At 42.9% G+C, this 25,304-nt stretch overlaps 1 protein-coding gene across 6 annotated transcripts in view; it reads right to left on the bottom strand.

Annotated features, from left to right (window-relative positions):
* Positions 1-6,977: 6,977 nt before the first annotated feature.
* The window catches only part of JADE3 (jade family PHD finger 3), a 69,590-nt gene continuing 51,263 nt past the window's right edge, over positions 6,978-25,304 (bottom strand). For all 6 annotated transcript variants that reach the window (XM_075523303.1, XM_075523277.1, XM_075523312.1 and 3 more), the window contains 5 exons: positions 22,827-22,994; positions 17,148-17,264; positions 16,227-16,700; positions 11,910-12,027; positions 6,978-10,393 (listed from right to left, as the gene is read on the bottom strand). In XM_075523303.1, the coding sequence (XP_075379418.1) occupies positions 9,501-10,393; positions 11,910-12,027; positions 16,227-16,700; positions 17,148-17,264; positions 22,827-22,994 (1,770 nt within the window). In that variant the 3' untranslated portion in view covers positions 6,978-9,500. The remainder of the gene's footprint in view (positions 10,394-11,909; positions 12,028-16,226; positions 16,701-17,147; positions 17,265-22,826; positions 22,995-25,304) is intronic.

Here is a 25,304-nt window from a genome sequence, read left to right on the forward strand (position 1 = left end):
GCCTTTTGACTTGGATTCAGTCATCCCTGTAGGGATCCGTGATACAAAAATTGCTTCGGTGTCACTGCTCAGTCTCATGCGTCTTCTCCTGGCAACTCGGGCACACCAGGTAGGCGCGGGCTGGCTCGCCACCGCGTCCCCATGAGCCAGCATTAACTTGGCTGCTCCAAAACCCGCCTCTCCCTCAGCCAGGCTCGTTTCCAGCTGGCACTTGTAGCAGCCCCTTTATTCAAGGGGCACAGTACAGCGCTGCACACCAGTGATGACCGCACAGCACCCACTGGGCTCTTTTACTGGGCAGCCCCCTCACAGCTTCTGTTTCAGATTTTATCTGTTCCTTGTCCTACACCTTCCTATTGGCAATTATTTCCTGTCAAGCATTTTTAATGGGCTACCTTTTCTTCATACAGCAGACTTCATTTGGTCATATTTTTTTATTTTAGTGGTATATTTGGGAAGTTCATAGGCTACACATCCTTACCAACACGTGTTTTGTGCAGGCTTCCCTCAATGGACTACTAACGTGATATTTATTAACTTACTGTCATCTTACCTGAGCAGTTAGGCTTTTATTTTACAGGCTTGCATAGCATTACTTCTGTGCTCAGCATTGAATTTTCTCCTTCTGCCCCCACAGCAGTGTTGTACAACAAACAGCAGGATTTCATCTCAGACCTGAGGCAAGAAAATTATTAGTGACTGCCCACACAGGAAACAAACATCCAGAAAAAAAGTGCCACAGCTCTTTTTCTTTCATACATTTTACAACAAGGAAAGAAGATCCAGAGGTTTAAAAAAATGAATGTATGCAAATAATTCATTAAGTACACTGAAGTGCAAGTATCGCTTTTTACAAAGCTCAGCCATGTTTGCTGCTCTCCCGTTGTCCTTGCACACTATGAGGCCATTTGGGATACGTGGCCAATGCAGCGGCTTCCTGAATTCAACAGCAGGAGATACTCACACGCTCGACCCACCTGGCCAGTCTCTCTGCTCCTTGCTGACTTAGGCATTTGCCAGCATGGTTTGGAGGCATCAAAACAAGCTGTGTGTTGGCACACACCCTGGGAGAAAATTAACAGCTTCTGCAAGCACCAGGTTACAACACAAACTCTGGTCTTCTTCCAAAATGCCAAATATTTTGAACTTCGATCTCTAGTTACACGGGACAGTACTCCTGCTTTGTCTTTTCTGGAATGGCTAATCCAGGCTTGCTGAAAGGTAGAGCAGGGAGGAATTCATTGGGGGGTGCCTTCACAGAGAGCATCAGCTGAGGTCTTCTGCCAGTACAAGTTCACCACAGGAGGGAAGAGCACAGAAGAGATGGCTGCCAAATGTGGTGCTGTCATGTGGCTTCCCTGCTGGGAACTTCCTGCTGTTGCATTGCAGCCACAATGTCTACTCTGTGGCCTCCAAATCTGAGCAATAGGGAGCACATGCAGCACCTCTGTGGCTTCCAAAGGAAGTGGCTGGTGGCTCGGCGTTTGTTCCATGCGGTAGGGCACATTGCATGCTTACTCCTCCTGCTTTGCAGGGAGCAGGGGAAGGGGAATCTTATTATCACAACCATGAAGAGCATAAGGACTAGATCTGTGATGCAGGAGGTCCTGTAAGGTGAAGTCACAGCCGTCACCCAGCTTGCAGGTTCCCTGAGCCTGCCACAAGCCATTACCCTTCTTGCCAGTCAGGAAATGCTCAGCAGTTCTGGAGAACAGCCCAGCATGCCACAGAGCTGGAAAAATCCCCCCACCCGTAAGGACTGCAGAAAGAAGGGGTGCTGGACGATTTCAGGGGTTATAAAAAGAAGCCAGGTTTTGCTTATGCTGGTTCCTGGAAGGTCACAGTTATTCTTCTCTCCTTTTATGAGCCTGATCCTGTCATTCCTTCACCTTTAGAACCATCTTCATCTTTTTTCTTTCACCTTTAGTCTTCTTGTTTTACTTCCATGTTAGTCCTCCTCCCTGCTTGAAAGTGGGAGGGCTGTAGGCCTTATCCATGCCTGGTACAAAGTGCAAATGCCGTATGTCAGATGTCCATGTCTTACAGCTGCCTCCGAGCACTGCACTGCATGAAGGGAACCTGTCAGGCCTCCTCTGCAGTTGGGCAAAGAGCCACTACCTCAGCGTAAGCCTACCCTGCTGTTACATCCATTAGGGCAACCATAGTGAGCACATGGGAATTTACCACTAGCAGATAATACTGGATTTTGGGGGAAGATGGGACAGGACACCAAAACAAACCAAAACAAAAAACTCAACACCATGCAAGAGCAGAGGTAGAAATATAAGGTCAGTCACTGCAGTCAGTTGGCTGGAAAGCAAGACCTAGCACTGCCATGCACTTGTTTTCAGCCAAGTATAGTCCTCAGAATTGACTTGTGTCCCTGGATCAAGCTTTTAATTGGTTATTAAGCAACAAGTAGGCTCGGGAGAGATCAAACTGCTGCGAAGTCTCAACTGTTTACTAGTCTGGATGATCACAGTCGTGTATTTAAATACTCATACACTTCAAACATTTGCCAAAGTACACTGTTTTCCTGCTTTGCAAATATCTCCTTGGGAGAAGGTGGCATGAGGGTATTAAACAGCAGACTTGTGCCCATTGATTAATGTATATGTTACATCAAGTCTAAGACTTATTGCTGCCAGACTGTCATAGAAGTTAATGCAGAATGGATTAAGAATCTCAAACAGGGAATCTTTCCTAAAAAGGATTGCACCGAATTACCATGAAGTCATATTGAAGCATTTAGTCTTAAAAGTCCAGTTTCTCTCACAGAACTGGCAATGGTACCCTCTACTCATTACTAGTTTATTACACAGACTTCTCTCAGCATAATTTCTTATATGCTGGCCATGGTCTCATGAAAGAACATCTCACACCTCAGAACGTAGTGCTATAAGCAAACGTGTGACCCTTGCCCGTGCAGCCAGCTTCTCAAGTGTTTCACGAGCACCCCTCACCACTGTCACATGTGCACCTCCAACTTCTTTGTCACGGGAGCACCTGCAAGTGCTAGTTCCTGCCACCTTAAGCTGCCTCACAAAGCTCGAGTGCCCAGCCTGTGTCTTTCCAGCCCTCTGCTCTGCACTTGGAGCAGCCGGGGAACAGGGCGCTTCAGAAAGCGATCTTCAGTGGAGCACGGCCAAGACATTTTTCATTAATGCCTTACTTTTCTGCTCTTTGTACCCCATGTGACCCGGATTTGCATTTTGCTTGCCTCAGGATAAAAAAAAAAAGAGCATTGATGTGTGCTACGGCAGCTGCAAAATTATAGCCACAACGGAGGCCGTGCAAGGGAGCCAGGACTTCAGGGAAAGGCAGCATCTTTTATTCAAGTAGCTGATTTAGCAACAGTGCTTTCAGTGTTTGCGGCTTTCATGCATGCAAGCCCTTCTTCAGGTCCAAATCAGAAGCAAACTTCAAATTAACTGGAGGTTTGGGGCGACTGCTCTGAGCTTAATTTAGCATGTTCAACCAGACAATTTGAGAGAAGTCTGTTTTCTGTATTAGCCATTCGTAACGACTGTAAACTACAACTTGCTTATAGATATCCGCATCACCTGGATCATCCGGCTTTTGGCCTCTCTGCTTCCTTGAGCCAGGAGAGACAGCCGGCTTGTTGTAGAAAGAATAATCAGAAGGGAGAAGGTAAGGCAATGCCCCTACTCCATTTTAGAGGAGATAACAGAACAATGGCTGAGCCATCAGTTTTAAGGAGGGGCAGTACTTTGGTCAGGCTCCATTCAACCAGATGCAAATGGAGCCTAAAACACCAGTGATGCCAGGGCAGGGGTTCCCAAACTATTCAGCACCACCCTTCTGAGATAAGAGATGGAACTACAAAGGAATGCAACCAGACAGCATGGTTTCAGGTGAAGTGGGTGGGCTAGTTTAGCAATTGCCACCCACCCCACCCCCGCCTCCAATATTTCATTCCTTCACTAGGGCCTGCACTTCCAAAGGTATAACCAGAGCCATTTTCACAAATGGCATGTAAGATATTTTCTTTTTATAGGTACTACTGCACTGGACTCCTTGTGGTTGCTGACACCACAGAAAATAAGAAGAGTGGTGTATCTTGATTGTCGGTCACAAGTTCAAGGGCTTTTGGATGACCAGGACATTTCTTGAAGGCATCTTCCTTTATACGTTGCTAGGTTTTAAATTCTTCCTCAGGACACTGCCCCACCAATTTGGCCAGCAGAACATCTCTGGAGCTGTTACAGAACTCTGTCAAAATATGTCTTGTGTCCCTGCCTTGCCAGTGCTCTTCCCCAGGATGAGGGCAGGTGGGGCAGCACCTGGGGAAAAACAACAGAAACCAGAAAAAATGTCTTGAGGAGAGTTAAGTCAAAAGAAACCATAAAGGTGTCATGACAGAGCCTACCTGAAGATTTAAAACAACGTCTCAGATAAGGCAGCCTAGGGGAGGCAGGTACCCAGCTTCAGGGCTGCTGAGAAAGCAATGGGAAGACAGGGAGGGTCTGCCCAGCCTGAAACAAAAGAAGAGTCCCAGAGAAAGGGCAGGGCAAGGTGGATCCAGGAGGTTGTCCCAGCCACAAGAAGCCTACTGGAGAAAGAGAAAGATTATCTGGAAGCTGTACTTACAGAGGCAGGGAAACCAATGCGAAAATATCTGAGGCTGCTTCTCCTTACAGAACAACGTAGTCACGCAAACTTACCCAAGCTATCTGCAGAGGGGTTAACCTGAGGAACAGAAATCGGCATGCACATCTGCTATTTTCAAACCACTTATCCAACTGCTATGTAACACACTGTTTCAGAAAGCTGTGCTTGCAGTCACTTTAATCCACTTCTGTCACATCGCTCCAGAAGAGTCCAGCGGTCGACAGATGCCCTGACTTGGTTAGGAGTGGAGCCTGGGACCAGTCATCCCAGGATGGTCTCTGCAAGAATGTTGCAGAATTGCACCTCAGGAGGGGCAAAAGCCTGTTCAGCCATGAAGCTGACGTAAAGAAAGATTCAGAAGCAGCAGTAACAGGGCATCTCTCATGAAACCAGAACCCAGAAGTCTGTGAGTCTTCACTGCTTCCTAAAGAAGCCGCGTTGAGGCACTCCATTGTTTTCCATCTCTGCCCTTCCCCAGTATTTTTCCCTTGCATGCCAAGCTCCCAGGTTGTGCAAGCAGCTTCCTTTTGCTCATTAATTCACATCAAAAGCATGTTTTCCCAATAGATGTGTCAATTCCCTGCAGTGCTAAACCTTCACAAGTACTGGGATCATCAAAATTCACAATGATCAAAATGACTGGTTTCGCTGGATTATCTGTGCAGCTCAGAGGTAGGCTTTGAACACTTGGTAACGCTCAGTCCCTCCCAGATATCAGATACACATCATGTGTCTGCAGTACAGCCTGTATGCCTAGGCCTAGTCATCAGTGAGGTACCACATCAAAATCAAGTGAACATTTCAGGCTTATTTTTAATAGTTAAACATTTGCAATTCCTCCTTCTATGGTTTGGGATTCATGGCGCAAAGAAAACATTCTACAAATGACATACGCAAGTTATAGCTGAGAAACAATTCTCTTTGGACGAAGGCATAAATGCAGAAATGATGGTGCTGGGAATCACTGCGCAGCCCCTGTTAGTGCTTGTGAGAGCTTGGCCCCAGTTACCGTCAACAAGTAACCACATTTACTTATTTGTAAAGACTCTACAAACCAATAGCAGCTGTTTCCAAAATAGTGGGGATACCAGTTTCCTTCCTTGGCCCTGTCTTTACCACATCCCAGCCACACGTGGACTGTATTTGCAAAGGGAATGGGAGGCCGCCAGTCAGAAAGTCACAGAAAGGAGGTCTGTTGCTGGAATCTGTTGGAAGAACGCCTTTAGGGAAGGAGAAATCCTGGTCCTGAAAAACAGCTGACAATCCAACACTTACTGCTTCTTCCTAGTACTGATATTTTTCCTCCTTCTGTATGCCCCTTTACTGCCTTTTTCCTTTTTTTTTTCCTCCTGTTTTCTTTTCAGCCAAGGGACTTCTTGCTCCATTTCAGCCAACCCACCTCCAGCTCTGCTCCCGGCCTGCCTGGGGCCACCTGCTCAGCCACTCCTGCCTGTACGCCAGGCCACAAGCATGTTGGCTGCTTAGCTCACAGCTCGCTCTGCCGCTGCCTGACCCACCGCAGGCAGGAGGGTCACTGCTGCCTCCAACATGCGAATTGCAAATCCCCAGTCCCTCTTGAACGCTGCCAGCTACCAAGCCGATCGGAGCAGGAGGGATGCTATCAGATCAGAGCAGGAGAGATGCTATTGGATCGGTTGTGCAGCTACACCTGCTCCTTTCTTTCCATCTTCCTCCTCTTTTTTGCCTTCTCCCCTGCCCTGGCACAGGAAGCAGGCTCCTCTCTGCCAGCAAGGTATATCACAGCACCAGCCTGTGGGAGCAGGGGGAACTACAGCAATAGGTCATGCAAAACTGACAAAATATCCACCCAGGAACTTGCTTGCACTGATCTGTCCTTCGCACATACACGGCAACAGCTGGCTGTTAAGTATCCATTTGCGCATATGTGCAAGTGTACAAGAAGGGGGATGAGACAGCCAGGCTACAGCTCTTCCTCTATAACTTAATTTGTCCAACCAAGGAAAAACAGTCATACTAAGGCATAAGCAAATATATTAAAAAGTGAGGCCAGGGCAGCAAATGGTCTGTTACATTTGCTCAGCTAGGCAGAAACAAAAGCCAGGCTTGGACTATTTGCTATACACAGCAAATTAGTGTTCAGTGACTCTTTTTTGGGAGGCTGAAGGGGAAAGGTTTTCCTTGACATTTCAACTTGTTAAAGTATTGCCAACTCTGCAGAAATAATTTACTCCTGATGGACACAGTACTGCTGTTAGACTGATGAGTTTAACAACCTGCCAGACACAGAGGGTAAAGCCCTGAATAAATCACAACAAATGAAAATACTGTTAGCAGTTTCATAATTTAATGAAAAAGTACTTGTAAAAAGGGGACATCTGAAAAAGACCGAGTCCATCTTGGAAAATTGAATATATATATATTTATATATATATAAAACAAAATGCAAAAACACAAAAAAAATTTGACAAATAAGGTTAAGAGGTAATACTTCAAACAGTTAGCCACTGAACACACAATAAAAACTAGCAAATGCACTTTGGGGACAATACTTGAGAACTACATAACCAAGGGCTCCTTCATGTATCTATTAAAATCATGTAAAAATTAGCAAAACCCTTGTCCAGACTGGAAACAACTGAATTAATAACCCCAGAAGAGCAGAAACGCTGAGTTTTGCTGAAGCACCATTTTCCCTCCCTTCTATTGTAGGCTTCCGGCCACAAAATAACATGAACGCTTCGCTGACCTCCCAGATAAGTGTTACCAATACAAGCTTCATAAAATTTCATGACCAGCGAGAGAGGATTACTAATAAATATCGAAGGAGAACTAAGAGAATCAGAACTGGAATACAAATGAAGAAACATTTGTTTACTTGTTCTGAATGACCCATGGCTTAGAACACAAAGCATTTCCCATTAAAATAAAATATGTGGAAACCTAAAATGCTACTGCATATTTACACCAAAAGAAATAATTTTGAAGATACAGCTCTAGAAAGATCAATTACACAAATATACATAAAATCAAGAAGTAAAAAAAAAAAAAAAAAGAAAATTTAAGATGCATGAAGCAAACAGAGCAGAATTGCCAAGTATACTTTTTTTTTATTTCTCTACTGAAAGTCCTCCAGCCCCTGACCTGCTAGTCCTATTGCAACTAGGGAGATTTCAAAGTTTAAAACAAATCTAAAAAATGTCATTGCCATTTCCCAAGCTAAAGCAATAAATTAAGATTATGAAGAAAAACAGGTGTTGGTTTGGATTCTGCATAGTCATCTTCACGCTGGGTGGGGAACACCTTTTGTTTCTAGGCAAAATGAACCCTCAACAGAAAGGAGTCGTGTAACATGCCCTATACAACCTATGGCCCGTTTCAGCCAGTGATGCAGGGACAGAGGATGTTGCGTATTTATGAGACGTACAGCATTTCAGAGAAAAACAGTGCAGTTACTTTGTTGATCAACAAAAGACGATCTGGAAAACAAGAAGCTTGTTTGCATTCAAACAAAAATCCCCTGTCCATTGAAATGGACAGAAAAGGATTGCCCTCCCTTCTCGCTTCCTCAGTACTGGCTGAAATTTAATCACTACTTAACAACTGCTAATTTTAAAGGACATACAAAAAAGTGTTAGTTTGGGAAACAGCAACTGATCCAGAGGTTGAAAAGCAGCTTAATAAAATCATAGATTTTCAGCAATTAAAAAAAAAAAAAAACATACTCCAAATGATGACTGGCTAAAATTTTACAGACCTAGATGCCAGAAATAAGGCTCCTACACCTGTATTCAGGCAACTAGGGTTGAAAATTTGTGCCTGCATAAAAAGTTCAGACAAAATTATTTCTAAGTCAGCTTATTTTAAAAATACCAGGTACAAACACCTCTGGACATGAAATCTCAATTTCAAGAGGAACCTGGCATCACCGGTGATTGCCTAAATTTAAGTGTCAAATAGCATTTTTCTTTGAAGTAGTACATCTACTTTTGTAAACACTATCCACAAAATTAGCCATCTGTACTTGTTAGCTGGGTAAAATATTTACAAGTGCATCCCACAACAAGCAACTATGTACAGAGATTAAAAAAACTGAAGTACTAGAAGTTGTATATTTACAAAATAAGCAAATTATTGTGAAGAGAAAACACAACCTTCAGCAAGAGCAGGGAATGGGGGCACATCTAGAGGTCAGCGAGTTTGGCAGCGCCAGCGACGCCTGCTTCCACCCTCCGCAAGGAGCCTGCAAACGCCACTGCAGTTCAAAGCCTCCTGCAGAAGAGGATCGTCACTTAGTAGTCACTTTGGGCCTGGTCCAGCAGAGCACACCGGCATGTGCTCGGAGATCTGAGCACAAACGTTCCCGGGGGAAACCAGCAGGACTTTTCACATGCTTAACTTCCTAACACATCCGCAAGTGCGTTGCTGGATCAAAGCCATACTGCAGGTGCCGTAAGGATGCAGTTTCAGTGTTTCCGTTTGCAGTCTCTTGCAACACGTTAGAGCAATGCAAGGACTTCTTTAATACCTGTCCACCACCACAAGATTGACATAACATGAACACGTTGCCTCATACATATGCTGGCAAGGGGGAAGCAGTTTCCTGAATTCACACAAAGATTAACCACTTTGTGCTCTCCCAGATGTTACCCTCTAATAAAACACATCGATTTCAACATGACGTTGCAACAACGCAGTTAACCTTGCAAAGACTGCAAGCCAATTCACAGTTGAACAAAACTACTCCGATTTCTCTCCCCTCCCCCCATCCCCTACTGCAACTCTTCCTAACATAGGTCCTGGACTATTTTCTGGAACCTTTTGATGCTGAACTTTGCACTGGTACACTGGAATACGTAAAGGCTGAGTTACCCCGTGGGGGCTTCTAATCACCTTTGTACCGAACTGTGAGAAATCATATTCTTTTTGTTTCTATTGTGACAATCTCTTCCAAAGTCCTTACTTGGGCTCTCTCTCTCTGAGCTACTTCGTCTTAACCTCACTTGCTCTTTGTTTTCATCACTTTCTGCTTCAGAGTCACTCAACTCTAAGTCAGGACAGTACCCGTCATTGTCCTGGTACGGAGCACCTTCAAGCGTCTGCTTGCTCCACAAGCGATCTTTTGTTGCAAGTCTTCTCGTTGGCTTTTCACAGCACCGGAGGTCTTCTGTGGTCCTCACCAGACTGTTGGTAGCCTCTTTAAAGGACCGGCTAAAATGTTCTATGGTGGATTTTCTGAAACCGCTCTGGCTGGCCAAGTGAGCCGTGAGCATGGACTCTTGTTCGTAGGGTGTCTGGCTGGAGCTGTCTCTCTGGCTCACGTCTCCAGCCCTGCCCATCAGACCGTTGGACTTGGCCACCAGCCTCGAGTTCTCCTGCTGCACCCGCCCATTCCCAATGGAAGACTGTCCATGCAAAGCAGCCTGGAGCGCTAAGGGCTTCCCGGACGGCTGGCCTCGGTGAAACTCCGGCATCTGCGTGGGGCCAGAATCCTTCGCCTCGCTCCGAGGTTTGCCAATCCCTGCCAGCAACCCGTTACTTCTGCTGTCATGCTGATACCTGGAGTAAGATTTTGCTTTAATTTCAAATGATTCCTTTGACATCGGCACGCTCCGTTTGCTGTAAACAGTGCTGTTGTTGTCAGGAGAAAGTGGTCTGTTGCCAGGCTTCAGCGAGTTATTTTTGCAATCTCCTAGTGCTGATTTGGGCATTTTTAACTTCAGGGTGATCCTGGGAGGTGGGTAGAACAGTGTGTTCTCTAGTGCACTTGTCAGGGTATGGCCTACAGGAGAAAGGGACAAGGGGGCAGATGAAAAAAAAGGCTTTTTTAAAAGAGGGTAATCGTTTTGTTATCTGTAACAAGTTTTATAGTCCATTAGAAGGTCATTCAACAGTAAGAAGCATTTGCAAACAATTAGTGTGAAATTATTTTAGGACATTAAAGAGAAGTTGGGATAAAGAAAACTGTTCCAAATTATCCACCGTTTCAGAATTTAGGTAAGCATTTTAGCGTTTCCATTAACAACAGTGTGCCCTTTTTGCAGGGCTTTAAGCCAGTGAACTGAAACAGTTTTGACATATGACTGAAGTAGTTCCAACAAAGCTATAAAAAAGGTTCATACTCAGTTTTGGATGGAGAAAAAACAATGCTTCAAACTGAGTTTCAATTTGGATTTAGTTCAACTCTCTGCTTTGTATGATACAATTCTCTACGCTTTAGAAGTCTTTTCACCCCAATATATTAGTCTTTATGATATTATACGCGTACAGCACCATTGCAAAGTAGCTATCAAGCTATTCTAATAAGCATTAAAAAAGCACTTGTATTTGTAAAGACATAAAATAAATTTAGTAGACATTTCTATAAAAATGCATTTACACAAAACCAAAGTGCTTTAGAGTACTGCTGCTTCCACAAAGTACTAGTCTGATCTAAAACAGTTTTAAGAAACCACCTTGTCAGTACTAATGAAACCTATCCATGTTTAGAGAAAAAAAGCATAGACTTCACTCTAAATTGGTCATGAAAAACATAATATATGTATCTTGAAAGAACAGAGAGATCTTAATTTCACATTGAAGAAATAGCTGCCTTCCCTATTTAAAAAAAAAAAGAAGTAATTGCACTGTAGTATATACTCTTCCTCTTTCCAAATGTTGTGTTCCTTATTTCAAGACGGTTGCTATAAAAATGAAGGGCAGAGTGGGTTTTGGTACATCAGCATTCCTAAGCAGTTACAATTCACTATTAAAAACCAGAATACTCAAACTCTTTTTGAAGGAAGGAGAGTAACTGCAGATGGCAGGCTAAGAAACGCCTCTTTGCGCTGTTCATCAAGCATGCAAGGCAACATGAGACAACAGCGATTCCTATCAGTCGCTCTTCTCTTTTGCCTGAAGGAACCAACTACTGGCAGCAAGCAAAAAAACCTTCTCAGCTGGAGAACCAAGCAGCAGCACAGAGCTTGCTGTGGGAAAACAGTATCGTAAAACAGCAGCCAAGGAAGCAAAAACCTAGAGATCACCACCAGATTGTTTCTGCTATCTGGATGCCATAGCAATCGATACGTAATAGGCATATACCAGAAATGGCCATAAAATAAAGAAATATCCAAGTAAATATTTTAAGAGATTAAAGCATTTTGTGTGTGTTGCTACTTTCATTGACTCTGTACTTGAAGAAAGTTTTTAAAGGCAGATTTACAATGTTAAAAACACTAAGCAGGAACATAAAGAGAACACATTTTTTACGTTAAATACAGATAGAATTTGTAAATATTTTACATTTATGTGATTACCTGCAGCAATTTCCTGATTAATGAGCTGGACTTGCAAATTGAAGACCTGTTCATGTACTTTACTGTGAGACAACTTCAGTTTCTCTCTCCTGCTTACCATATAGCAGAGATTTCTTACCTATGGAGGAATAACAGGAGACTGAATAGGCAATAAGAAAATAAAACCTGACATAGTTAAAAAAAAGTGCATCAACAAAAGAATTAAAATATTATGTGCAAAATCCCTTAGCAAAGTTCTTGTGAATAGTACTGAACATACATAACTATGAATGAAAAAAAAAAACCTGGAATTTTTTTAATTGCCAATTTAATGAATGCCTTGAATATATTCTGCAAGACAGCAGAATATATTTTCATCTATAGGAACAGTGAGTGAACACAAAATTCCAGTCAAAAGAGAAGTAAGTAATTTCTAAGACTTGCTTGTCTGTAAGCCTGCTTCCACTATGTAGGATGCCAGGGATGTTACTGGAGGTAGTACTGGATTCTCCCAGAACTTCCCTGCAAAGTATTTCATAGAATGATTTTTAACAGCTAAACGATGTTTGTTTCCCCTAAAATTATTGCAACATTATAAAGTAATACTTTTTACAAAGCTACCCAACAAAGCTGGCCTGTTTGGACCAAAACTGACACGTAGATCACCTCTAAAATAAGACTCTGGCTTCTTGTGCAATGTACACATTTTGGCTGACTCATTTAGCAGTTTATTTTCCGACTCCTTTGCAATGACTCATGAAGTTCAAGAGGCCAAGCGCAAGGCCGTGCACCTGGGTCGGGGCAATCCCCAGGATCAACACAGACCGGGGGATGAATGGATTGAGAGCAGCCCTGCAGAGAAGGACTTGGGGATACTGGTGGATGAAAAATTGGACATGAGCCGGCAATGTGTGCTCGCAGCCCAGAAAGCCAATTGTATCCTGGGCCGCATCAAAAGCGGCTTGGCCAGCAGGTCAAGGAAGGTGATCCTGCCCCTCTACTCTGCTCTCGTGAGACCCCACCTGGAGAGTACTGCGTCCAGCTCTGGGGTCCTCAGCACAAGAGAGACACGGACCTGTTGGGGAGTCCAGGGGAGGGCCACGAAGATGATCAGAGGGACGGAACACCTCTCCTATGAAGAAAGGCTGAGAGAGTTGGGGTTGTTCAGCCTAGAGAAGAGAAGGCTCCGGGGAGACCTTATTGCAGCCTTTCATTTTATGAAAGGGGATTATAAGAAAGAGAGAGACCATGGCCCGTAGTGACAGGACAAGGGGCAATGGTTCTAAACTGAAAGAGGGTAGGTTTAGATTGGACATAAGGAAGACATTTTTTACAATGAGGGTGGTGAGGCACTGGAACAGGTTGCCCAGAGAAGTTGTGGATGCCTCCCTGGAAGTGTTCAAGGCCAGGTTGGATGGGGCTTTGAGCAACCTGGTCTATTGAAAGATGTCCCTGCCCATGGCAGGGGGGTTGGACTAAATGATCTTTGAAGGTCCCTTCCAACCCAAACCATTCTGTGATTCTATGGTTCTATGATTCAGTTCCACATAATACTACTTTCATTATTTGTTCGAGTTAACAGCAATACTTCCACTTAATGTAATAAGAACAGGAAGAGGCACTGAAAGTTCTTGATAAACACTTAAGAGAGCTTTCAGAACACAAAACAGCGTAGGGGCTGGTTGAAAGGTATTTGCCAAACATACTTCCCCCAGCACTGAACTCCATCTGTTCAGAACTGGAACCTCTCTCCCTGAAAGGAGATTCCAAGATTCCCAAATTTATTTTAATCCCAAGACATAACTGAGCAGAAAAATCTTGTGGCAAGGAAGTTCAGAAACTTTGAGACAGCCATTTCAAAGTACGAAGTACAGAATCACAGAATCATTTAGGTTGGAAAAGACCTTTAAGATTATCAAGTCCAACCGTAAACCTAACACTGCCAAGACCACCACTATACCATGTCCCTAAGTGCCATGTCTACACGTCTTTTAAATACCTCTAGGGACGGTCACTCAACCACTTCCCTGGGCAGCCTGTTCCAGTGCTTGACAACCCTTTCGGTGGAGAAATTTTTCCTAATATCCAACCTAAACCTCCCCTGGCACAACCTGAGGCCGTTTGCTCTCATCCTATCACTTGTTACTTGGGAGAAGAGACCAACACCTCCCTCGCTACAACCTCCTTTCAGGTAGTTGAAGAGAGCGATAAGGTCTCCCCTCAGCCTCCTTTTCTCCAGGCTAAACAACCCCAGTTCCCTCAGCCGCTCCTCATAAGACTTGTGCTCCAGACCCTTCACCAGCTTCGTTGCCCTTCTCTGCACACGCTCCAGCACCTCCATGTCTCTCTTGTAATGGGGGGCCCAAAACTGAACACAGTATTCGAGGTGCGGCCTCACCAGTGCTGAGCACAGGGGCACAATCATGTCCCTAGTCCTGTTGGCCACACTATTTCTGATACAAGCCAGGATGCTGTTAGCCTTCTTGGCCACCTGGGCACACTGCTGGCTCACATTCAGCCGGCTGTCGACCAACACCCCCAGGGCCTTTTCCGCTGGGCAGCTTTCCAGCCACTCTTCGCCAAGCCTGTAGCGTTGCATGGGGTTGTTGTTACGTACCTCCACTCAAAATAAGTACATCAATTTTAACAAGATTTGATGCAAATCCACCACTCATCAAGCAAAAAGAAAAAGCTTGAAATGGTTTCTTGAAAGAAGAAAAACCCAACCAAAATCCCAATCCTCCCTTCAAGCAATATTATGGATTTTTTTCTTTTTTCTTTTTTTTTTTTTTTTTTTTAAATAAGGATCCATATCCAAAGTGCTCCTGGAAAAGGAGATCCAAGCTTGATTATGACTAGATTCAAGACAACAGTTAGACTGACAAGTGCAAATCTCAGCTCCAACACTCATTTCCCTGTATTTTCATACTCTTCTCTCCCAAATATTGTTTTCCCTTTTCTTACAACGCTATTTTTCCTCTTCTGTTTTTCCTTCCGCTCTTCTCCAATGTGTCATCTCCATATCACATTTAGCACACCTACGTTATTTTGTTACCTTTTTTTTTTTTTTACATTCACTACCTATCTCTAGGCACTTGAAAACTGCAGGTGATCACTAGCTAACAGGCCAACTTAATGGGCAGGCTCTGAGTGGTAACAAGCCTGGCTTCCTCCCCCATCAGCTGCTGGAAAAAGGCACTACGTATGCCTTCCTAATAAATTCCTACTCTGAATTTTGCTGAAGGACTCCATCTTTTCAAACTACCAGCTAGCTGGCAATCTGATAAGAGCCCAGCTAGCTACTGATAAAATGATAATTTCCTTTTCCTCCTTCTCAGTAAAGCCACAAGCAGTGGTAGACTCAGTGGGTTATTTTCAGACCGCTAACCACCAACCATAGCACCTAAGGCAGCTACGTGCAGTGAAAGCATCTAGGTCAAGAGAGCGACGAGTGATTCAGCCTGCCCGCTACCTGGGACTAGCTGACACCAGCATGCTGGTGAGGAAGAGAGGTGAGTAAGACTCCTGAATCAGATGTCACGGGAAGTGGTATGAGTACAGGCCAGTATTATTCTTCTGTGTGTGTGAAGTCAAAAAGTCACCATGGAAGTTAACCAGCTAGGACTTCACCTACTTGCCTTCAAACCATGAGGGCGAGAAGTTCTGCTTTAATATACTTTTAGGATTCTCCAAAAGCTTAATGCACACTCACCAAAGAATACTTACTGCTTTACCTATGCAAATTGATTATTCCAAACCCAGAATTGGCTAATATTTACCATTCTAACTGTTACAAGACACCTTTTTAAGTACAAGAGTCCCTCCATCCCAAGACAGAAGGTGGAAGATAATGGTTTGTTAAGCCTGCCCCATTCCTTCACTGTTTGCACTTACTTTTGTTTAATAAAAGTAACATTTTTTGTTATTGAATCTGTATCACTAGCAACTACTACAGCCGAGTCAAATAAATTTACTCAATTTTTTTAAACATTTGCTCAATTGAAGTTGAAATCAAAGAGTCAATTAGCAAACATGTCCATTGTGCATAGAAACATACATCTTAAAATACATACAGGAACAACCTCTAAGCAAGTCAGGAAGCACTCCTTTCACATTGGATCTCTCACTGGACTGAGAAGGGACAGCTCCTGAAAGTCTCTGCAGCAGGCAGTACAGCATACCAAAAGATTGGAGTTGAAGGCCTTACTTTTTTTTCTTTTTTAATTATTGTTTTAAAAATCACCTCCCTGTGCTTCCCCCATTCCCACTTTCATCCATGAACAAAGACCTTGCTCACCTGCAAACAGTTTTTCAAAACTTTACCAGTTAAATTCTTACCCTCTCTAGGTCCTGCCTCAAATGCATGAACATCCTCATGCGAGTATGAATGCTATCTTCTTTTGGCTGCACCAAGCCATTTTCTTCATCCTCCTTGGGAGGAAACAATGGTTTGTTAAAGTTACTTTTTCGCTTTAATTTCCAGTAATTGTAGATGAAGTCTACAGCAAGTTTAGGAAGGCCCAGTTCTGCTGCAACATCCTCCACTTTAACTAGTGAGTAAAACTCTTCTTCCAGCTCTCGGAGCTTCTGGGCTCGCAAACTGGTTTTCTCACTCTCTGTTTGCTTCTGGTCTGACACGCTCTTGGGGTGCTCATCAACATCAGGCAGCGAATTCTGTTTGTTCTTGCTGTGCTTTAGACAGTACGACTTGAACTTGACCTCATCCCCGTCATCCAGGATAGTCTTCATCTCTAAGCTATGCTCAAAGGCACAGGTGACATGAAAGGCAGTGATACAGCTTTTCACAGAGCACTACAGACAAAATAAAACAAAAACCCTTAATCACTAACAGTAGCAACAAACCAGAAAAAAAGGACAGAATTATCTTAATTACATGAAAGTCCATCCCTACAAAAACGTATTTCCTAAGCATTCTTAAAAATATCTGTTGATCTCATCCAATTTAGTATTTTCTCGTTTGTGAACAGCGTTCAACAGAAGGACCTTTCTATCCATCTCTGACCCACATAGCAGCAGTCCTTACACATCTCAGCCTTATTCAAAAGAAAGCAACTCGGACTAACTCCTAAATCTCTGTGCTAGTGAACTAATTTGATAGCAAATGGCTATGAAGAAGTAGGCATCTATCCAACAGTCATTTGCATTGTAAAGTGTCTCTGAACAGAGGAAGAACAAAATGCAAAACCGAAATTGCCCTTCTCACGTAGACTCTAGAGTTACCACATGACAAGTACGTACCTGAATGCAAGCACCGGTTTTCAGTTTGCATAAACTACACACTAGAGCCCATCGACTTGGTGGAATGTGAGACACCTTTGTGATTGGCTCCATCCTTTCTGGGCAAGCAATACTAACCTGTAAACAAAAAAACAGCATGGAAAGCAGTTATCAAGGCCATAAAAACAAGCTCTCCATTAATACCAGAAGAAGAAATATGACCACACATTTATCTCACTGCGAGATCTCCATGTGCTCATACTTCTTAGCAAGGGACCCTAAAAGATTCCACATGAAAACAATATTGTCGAATACTACTAGGTTAACCTGGTGGCTAGAAGTTACAATTCTTCAAAACATTTGAGGCATCTACAACATGCCTTGTTACAAACCAGTTGAGAGACTGCAGTAAGTGATGCTTAAGTTTATTTCCCTTCCATTCTTTTTTTTTTCTGTGCTGCTTTAACAGGTCTAACTTAAAAAGTACCAAAATACAAGCTACTCAGAACAAAACAGGAACACTTACTCACACTTACCTGAAAAGTTCCTTCTTTAAGATCCACAGATATGCTACAATAGCTACTTCTGCCAGCTGACAGTGTGGGGCAGAATCAGATCTATCAGTCAGCAGCCAGGAAAAGCCTCGCTTCCCAGCTCTGCCTCTCCACTGAGCGCTCCCAATGCAAGAGGTGACTAATACACTTTCCTAACTACAGATTGTATCAAGTATAATTTGAGAAAGAATACAACAGACTTCTCTTACTGCAAAGCATAGTATATTCTCTTGTGCCACTTTTCACATACTTAGTCTGGATGATCTATTTGTCTCTGGTAGACCAGATTATGGATATTAATACTAAAAGAAAGAAAAAAATTCAGATAAGTATAGGATACCTTTTCCTATTCTTTGTTATACTAATGTCCACATATCCATTGTGATAGAAATTCCTCAGCTGCCTGTTGTCCATGCTGGGAAACAAGGACTGTCCTCCATAATTTGGACACCAAAACAGACATAAATTATCTCTGTAGGCATCCCTGGGCCACTCCTGACAAACAGGATTTATCCGAGGGCAGAAACAACAAGTTGTACAGCTCTGAATGATCAACATGCAGAACTGGGCCAGTATGAGAATGGCACACGGCAGATGATTTCAGTGAAGTAACTGTTCTGTCCCAAGAATAACAGTCTCCAACAGCTTGGATTTTGATGCTTACACAGCACTCTTTGAACTTAGCAGTTGTGTGCTTTGGAGGGCTACCTGCCTGAAGCAGAAATAAAATGCTGATTCTAGCTAGGAAGATCTCCATACTTTCTATTAACAATTCACCTGAACAGAGCAGACCTGTATTTCCAGTGGTGGGATAGGAGCCTCTTCTCAAAGGGGTCAGATCTAAGCATTCAAAGAAAGGAGGTTCCTAGGTCATGCTCTGTGGCACTGTGAGGCCAGAATAAAGCTGATTCCTTAAGAAATCAGTTAAGGCTGAGATTTGAACAGCAGTTTTTTTTTTTTCTAGAAAACTTTAAGAGCATTATGCTACAGTAGTTTTCATAGATTACCTCCATAATAAGACTCTCCTAGGGAAATCCACGTTATATTAATTAGTTTCACATGTGATAATTAAACTATTGACTTTACAAGAGCCAGTAGCCTAAGCTGAATTTCCTAGCTTCCCTTTTGGGGTACATCAACGTGCACTTGATGTACATATCCATTTTAAAACCTGCTGAACCCCTGAGGAGGAAAGGCTTCGCTTCAGCAGACCTCCTCTGTGAGGTAGACTTATCCAAAGATAGCAGTGCCAAGTTGATCAAGTCTGAGAGTCATAGTTGCTATGCTCTAACTGAGTATTTTTGCTACTCTCTCCTTATCACTGCATTGCTCTAGGGTGGTGGAAAATTTAAGTCTTTCCATTTAAGTAGGTGGAAAAAACAGCTTTGCAAGAGATTACTTGGTTCATCATTTCCACATTTAAAAAAATTGATCAGCAGTTCATGAATTAAATGACATAATTGACTCTAGTAAGATTTATATTTGTTATAGTACTTCACCCTCTGGTCCCCCCCAAACTGTAAGCCACATCTTTTGGAATATACTGAGGTAAACCTGCTGCATGGCATCTCCAGAAGTCTTCATTAGGAAGATAGTGAGATGCTTCAGAGAGGGTCCAGGTTTTACCAGAAAAGAAGGAGAATAGGCAGGCAATATGTGAAGCTCTCATCAGGTAGAGATGACAAACAATTTAATCTGCTGTGGCCTTCCTATAAATTGGTGGGAAACTGACAAAGCTGTCCCTGAAATGCTTGAATGGTTCCACAAAATCACGTCCAGCAATCTTAAACATCATCAAATGTAGCTTTTTTGCTTCCAAAATGAAAGAGCCTTTCGTCAACCTAACTCGATCTTGCTCAAAACAGAGCTAGTTACAAGTTGCACAGGTTATTTCTGAAACAATATTGTACAAAGATTGACTGCAATTCTCGTCCCAGTTACCACTACACTAAGAGGCAAGACTTCCTTTGGGAATTAAGGGATTATATCAACTTGTCAGGTTGTCTATATTCCTTTCAGAAAGAAACTAGAATCTTCAGTGAATTTTTCTGGAGACTGAATAATACCAGCTTTCCACCGTGCTTCCCAGCAGGAGCTGGGAATTGACACAGGCCTTCTCCCTGTCCCTCTCTGCTCCTTTTAATGCTCTCCCTGCGACTTCCCCAGAGGGGACTCATAAGATCAGGAAACATTTATGTTCGAAATACTGTCCATTCAGCTTGTAACGCTGCCTGTTTATATTACCCCACTTTGTAAAAGCACAGAAAGGCGCTTACAGTCAGGTGTGATTTATTTATACTGGCTTCATGCCACGTGCATGTTTCTGATATTCAAAGAGAGGAGTCAAGGGAAAGTCTGTTTGAACTTCGCTGCTCACAAGGGATCCAGAGAGCAGAGACGCCAACCTTTTCATTCCCCAAAACCTCCCATCCCAAGGCAGAAATGATCCATCTGCCATAACATGTAGCTGTTTTCTCTGTTATTTCTTCAGCTGGTATCAGCTTACATTTTGACTGCTGTACTCTGAAGATGTTTTAAGAGTGAGAGAGAGTGAAGACAATGGGCTGTTGAAGCCTCTTCCCTGTAATTGTTATGCACATGAGTTCCCATCTCGATCATCACCCTGCTGTCCTCTGCTCCTCTGCTAACCTGCCACCAGCAGCTGCATGCGTGCACAATGATCTGTGTTGGTGGCTGGGAAGGGCAGCCCAGTGGTTGGAGCAGAGCCACTCACAACAGCAGCTAAGGATAGTCAATTTGATACCCTTCCAGTTGCAGCAAGGAAAAATAACTTTCTGCTTCAGCTAACACCACATTGATTGAGGGAGGACATAACTGTAATGGGTTGTCTAAGGCAGAGAAGGACCTTGAAATTAAAAACACTTGGTATAAGTTTTCTGGTCTCAGTGTTTCCTTTTTTTAATTTTTTTTAAAAGAACGCCTTTTAAGAAAACATGAAATAGACTACATATTTACCCTAAAGGACAATAAAAGCAGAAGAATAAAAGGATATAAACCAACAATGAGTACACTTTGGAAAGTAAAAACCTTCAAATGTCCCAATCAGTCAAGCAAGGGTCAAGAAAGCCTTTTGACAGCATTAGCTCACAAGGAAGGGAGGGAAGAAAAAACATTTTAAGACAGTGCTGAATGAGTTAATGAAGGAAAATATGTGGTGCAATTGCCTGCAACAATGCTAGCTTATACTTGGTGGCTCATAAAGTCCCTCTTTGAACCTTCTACCACAAGGCACAGACATGTTTATAGCCCATTCCTTTCTGCATTCTGCCTTGCTCCATTTTATTAGGGCCACAAGAGGAAATGGCAGTGACTTTATAATTCATCTGTTTCTATAATTCATCTGTTTCTTTTTGAGGAGTTCCAGTGTGCTACTATCTTGGGAGAAGAAAAATAAGTATATGAGAATACACATTCTCCCCTAGAGTATCCATCCCCAGGTCTTCAAACTCTGGGTCTTTCTTGTCCCCTGCAGCACGTAAGGCCACAGTGACTCTCCAGACAGGAACTGACCTGCCATTTTAGCAGAGATTCCTAAAGGTTTCTCTGGCTTCTCCGCAGAAAGTTGTTTTACAAGCGACAATGCAGGAGTCTGAGAGAGAGAATAGATCCAAGAGGCACTTCCCACCCCTACTGGCAGGTGTCACCTCCTCACTATGCCTGACACGCTTGGCATTGGTGTGGAGGGGAGGAGGTGCCGGAGGCCTGGAGCCACCGAATGGGCTGTGGGAGCAGCCAGATTCGAGCTCTCCCACCTGAGTGCTCTCCCAGCAGCTTCTCTCCCTCAGCTGGAGGGCGGTGGGCAGGCGGAAAGGCAGCATGTGCTCCCTGCCCTGCTGTCACCTGCTTCCCAAACCTGCCGGTTCCTCTTCTGCTGGTGAGAGCATTAAGGCAACCACATTCAGAAAGGATCTCTTAGGAAAACCAGTCTGCTCAGAGCCATGAGAGCTTCCAGCCAAGACAATTCATAAGTACAGGAGGAAAAGTCAAGAGATTTTTTTTTAATTTATTTTTAAATACATCTTTTGTTTTTTTCTCAACTCCTCTCTCCTTAAAGGTGGAAGAGATGCCAGGAACTACAAGCAGGCCTGAAAGGAAAGTGCAACTGCAAAGATAACCTCCCTGAAAAGCAGATATATGCCCGAGACAGAGCGAGGAATTACACATTGCATCTGGCTGCTATGTTAAAAAAAAAACAATGCAGAATCTTAACATCTTCCTCAAAGTTTTGCAAACATGAGGCCTGGCTGCGCTTGGGAGCGGAAGGTTCAGAAAATAAGGTGCTGACAGATCTGGCTACTGCCTCGCATTAAACCACCCACCATAATGGATCTTACCAGGAAGAAAAAAGAATCCAAATACAAAATTAAACACAAACCCCATTTATACAGGAGCGAACATTCCGATTTACAGAATTATAATGTGATGCTAAACTTGATTCAAAATAGAGGAAGAAGTGTAAAGCTTCATTATTAAACTCTCCATATATGTATGCACAGATATATCAAAAAGCCTTTACTTATAAAATGCAACATAGAAGATAAAAAACCTCATCTCCCCACCATTCAGAAAAGTTTTAATTAGAAAAAAAAAAACCAAACAAAAAAAACCCACCACCCCTTAACTATAAATCTTAAAGAGTCCATCCTACACAAATAATGCAATGGGGTGGGTGGGTGTGTGTGGTTTTGTTTTGGTTTTTTTGTTTGTTTGTTTGTTTGTTTTTTTGTTTTTTTTTTTTAAAAAGAGTGGATGTATGCATGCAAATTATACACCTAACTGAGCAGACAAAGTCATCAGAAAATAAGAGAGACAATGAAGCTACAGTTGTACAGTGAACACTAGCTTACATCAGTAACCCTTTCTAGCAGGTCACTCAGATACCATAATGACACCAAGAAGTGACTGCTAAGTAAATGGAGGGGACAAAGTGATTAATTAATGGAACATAAGCTGGACTCTCTCCCAGTCCTCACAGACTGTGCAGACTCATCAGAATAAAGTCCGGTATTAAGCCAGACAGACACCTTAAATCATGAGAACATAAAAAGGCAGAGGAGGGAACGAGAAGGAGGACAACAGAGAGGAGTCTATGATACAAAAGAAAGAGGCAGAAATTAAGTTTTACCTCTGGAATCCAGAGAGCACAGCTCACGTGTGCCCACTTGGTCCCTGTCCTGGTAGCTTTCATGGCACCTCCTCTTTTGGGACACAGGAGGCACTGAGGATGTATTCCCAGGACGCAGGTGCGACACAGCCAGCTCCCTTCGGGTACTTTTAAGATTCCATAGCATGCCTTGGAGGAAAACAGATATCGAGATCATTGCGCTGATATGATTTTACACACAAGCGTTAATATTCATATGGACCAAAGCTTTCAAATACTAAAGGCACAGTTTGGCCTTTATTTAATCTCTAATTTCTTTACCTTAAAACCAGTCAAGTGATCAAAGAGATAAACAGTCTCTAAAGCAAAGTCTTTTTATCCCAGTTTATTTTTAAAATGTGTGCTGGTATTATTTGTTTATAGTGTAAAACATACCCATTGTGACTGCACAACACCTCTGGTGTTAAGAACCTTCATCTTTCCTTTTAGTGATTTTTAAATTTCTGAAGCAAAAAATGTAGACGTTTCTTTAAGTTAGCTTCTGCATCTTATCCTTTTTAAAATCACAATTTCCTACCCTAATAACTTTACACTCTAACATAATTCTATTTAGACGTGAAGGGATACGAGCTGTTTGACTGAAGACCGTTTCCTGCAACATTAAATCACCTTTGTGGTTACAGTTCTGCGAATTGTTTGTTACTTTAAATATTTATATGATATTGCAGCAAAAATTATGGCATATACTGAAATTATGAGGTGCTGGGTTTTATGCCTATTGCCTGTGTATTGCACTTAACCCCTCAGAAAATGAGAAATTTTTTAAAGTTTTGCTAGGTTTGAGAATTAAGAACAAAAAGGAAAACTGAAAGAAAAAAATTAGTCTGCTTTCTGATTCAAATTCCTAGCAGTTTTTAATGGCTAACTACACGTGTATCTAGATATATCCCGCTGTACATACATACACGCATATTAAAGCTGAGTGTATCTGAAACCATTGGCTGCCACCAAGGTCTAATTCCACTCAACTGCTCCAAATAAAAGCTTTATCAAAAGGGTGGCTTTCAGAGGAAATCCCACCATTCCTAACACCGTCTCTGGGAACAGTAACATTGAAAGCCTCAACAGAACAGGATCATTAGCTGTAACCAGTCTTTCAGATTCAAATCTAGTATAAAATTCCCACACTTGCCTTCCCAGCCTTCTGATTATAAGATCACAGTATTTAACATGAAGCAATATCATAAAACATTGCACATTTATGTCAGGCCTGTAGAGATGGGGACTTTCCTGAATTAAACCCTGCGTTATGGAAACACCAAGACTGACTCACCTAAACGCTATTTTGATGTGACAACTGTTGTAAAAACCCAACAGGGGGAGCTGTAATCTAAATTTTGTAAGTGATTTTTTTTTTCTCTTATGTGGCACATTCCCACCAGCATTCTTTCTATTACTAATGCAGAAGAGGCATTACACCTAAGATCACATTTAGCTAGTTGGAAATGGACTGAAACTATTTTCTAATTTAATCCAGCTAACGAGTGGAGGAGGCCTAGACTACTAAACCAGTAATTTCACTATGTGTTTGAGCTGGCATGAGAGGGCACCGTGAAGGAGGAAAATCTCTTGCACTCCTCCTACCCCCCACGTCCAAACTGTGTAACAACAAACAGACCTGAGGCTATGTGGTGAACCAGGGCCGATCCAGATTAAAAACAGAATGATTTTTTGTTGTTGTTAGGATTAGCTCTAGCCCAGACATGCTCCTCAGTTTGTTTCAGGCAGGCCCGACATGGGGAAGGTTTAGGAGGAAGGAGGCAGCAGGCCATCAGTTCAAGCTCAACTGTCAGCAGGCAACCATGAGCCTCCGACTGCAAATTCATCATTACTTTTGAACAGGCACAAGCAGGGGCTGAAGCAGGCGGCCCAGCTACCAGCCGTATTCCTGTCACTGTCTGCGTTACTGGCACGCAGGCTCACGTGGCTGCTTCACGCAGTGAATCAGATCAGGAAAGTGGCCAGGCTGGAAGCCAGCCCACTGCGAGCAGGGAGATGACAGGTCCTTTTTCAGCCAGATACATTTTCCGAGTATTACTTGCAGGCGGTACAAAAATACATCTTTAAAAAAAACCCTTCTTAGTCTCTTTTCAATTTATAGCAAAAACCCCTTCCAGAACAGGACGCACAGAAACCACAGGATTCATATCCCGTTTTTGATTATAAGGATACCTCTGCCTGACTATGCTGAGCTCAGTTAGTGTAAAGTCTTGGCTACGTCTGAAACACTATAAACATGAGCAACATTCAGACTGAGAGCACGGTTATTGCAGGTGCTTATGCCTTCTAAAAAAGAACAGTCTATTAAAGTGCCTACATGTGGTTTCAGACGGCTAAATTTGGACCAGTTTGGCTGTGTCTGGCCAATTAACTAGTCAGTCAAGGAGGAAAACCCCAGCTCTGAAACAAATGATCTTTAAATTCTTCACATATAGGGCA

The sequence above is a fragment of the Mycteria americana genome, chromosome 1, assembly GCF_035582795.1.
Source record: "Mycteria americana isolate JAX WOST 10 ecotype Jacksonville Zoo and Gardens chromosome 1, USCA_MyAme_1.0, whole genome shotgun sequence".
In the NCBI taxonomy this organism is placed as follows: Eukaryota; Metazoa; Chordata; class Aves; order Ciconiiformes; family Ciconiidae; genus Mycteria; species Mycteria americana.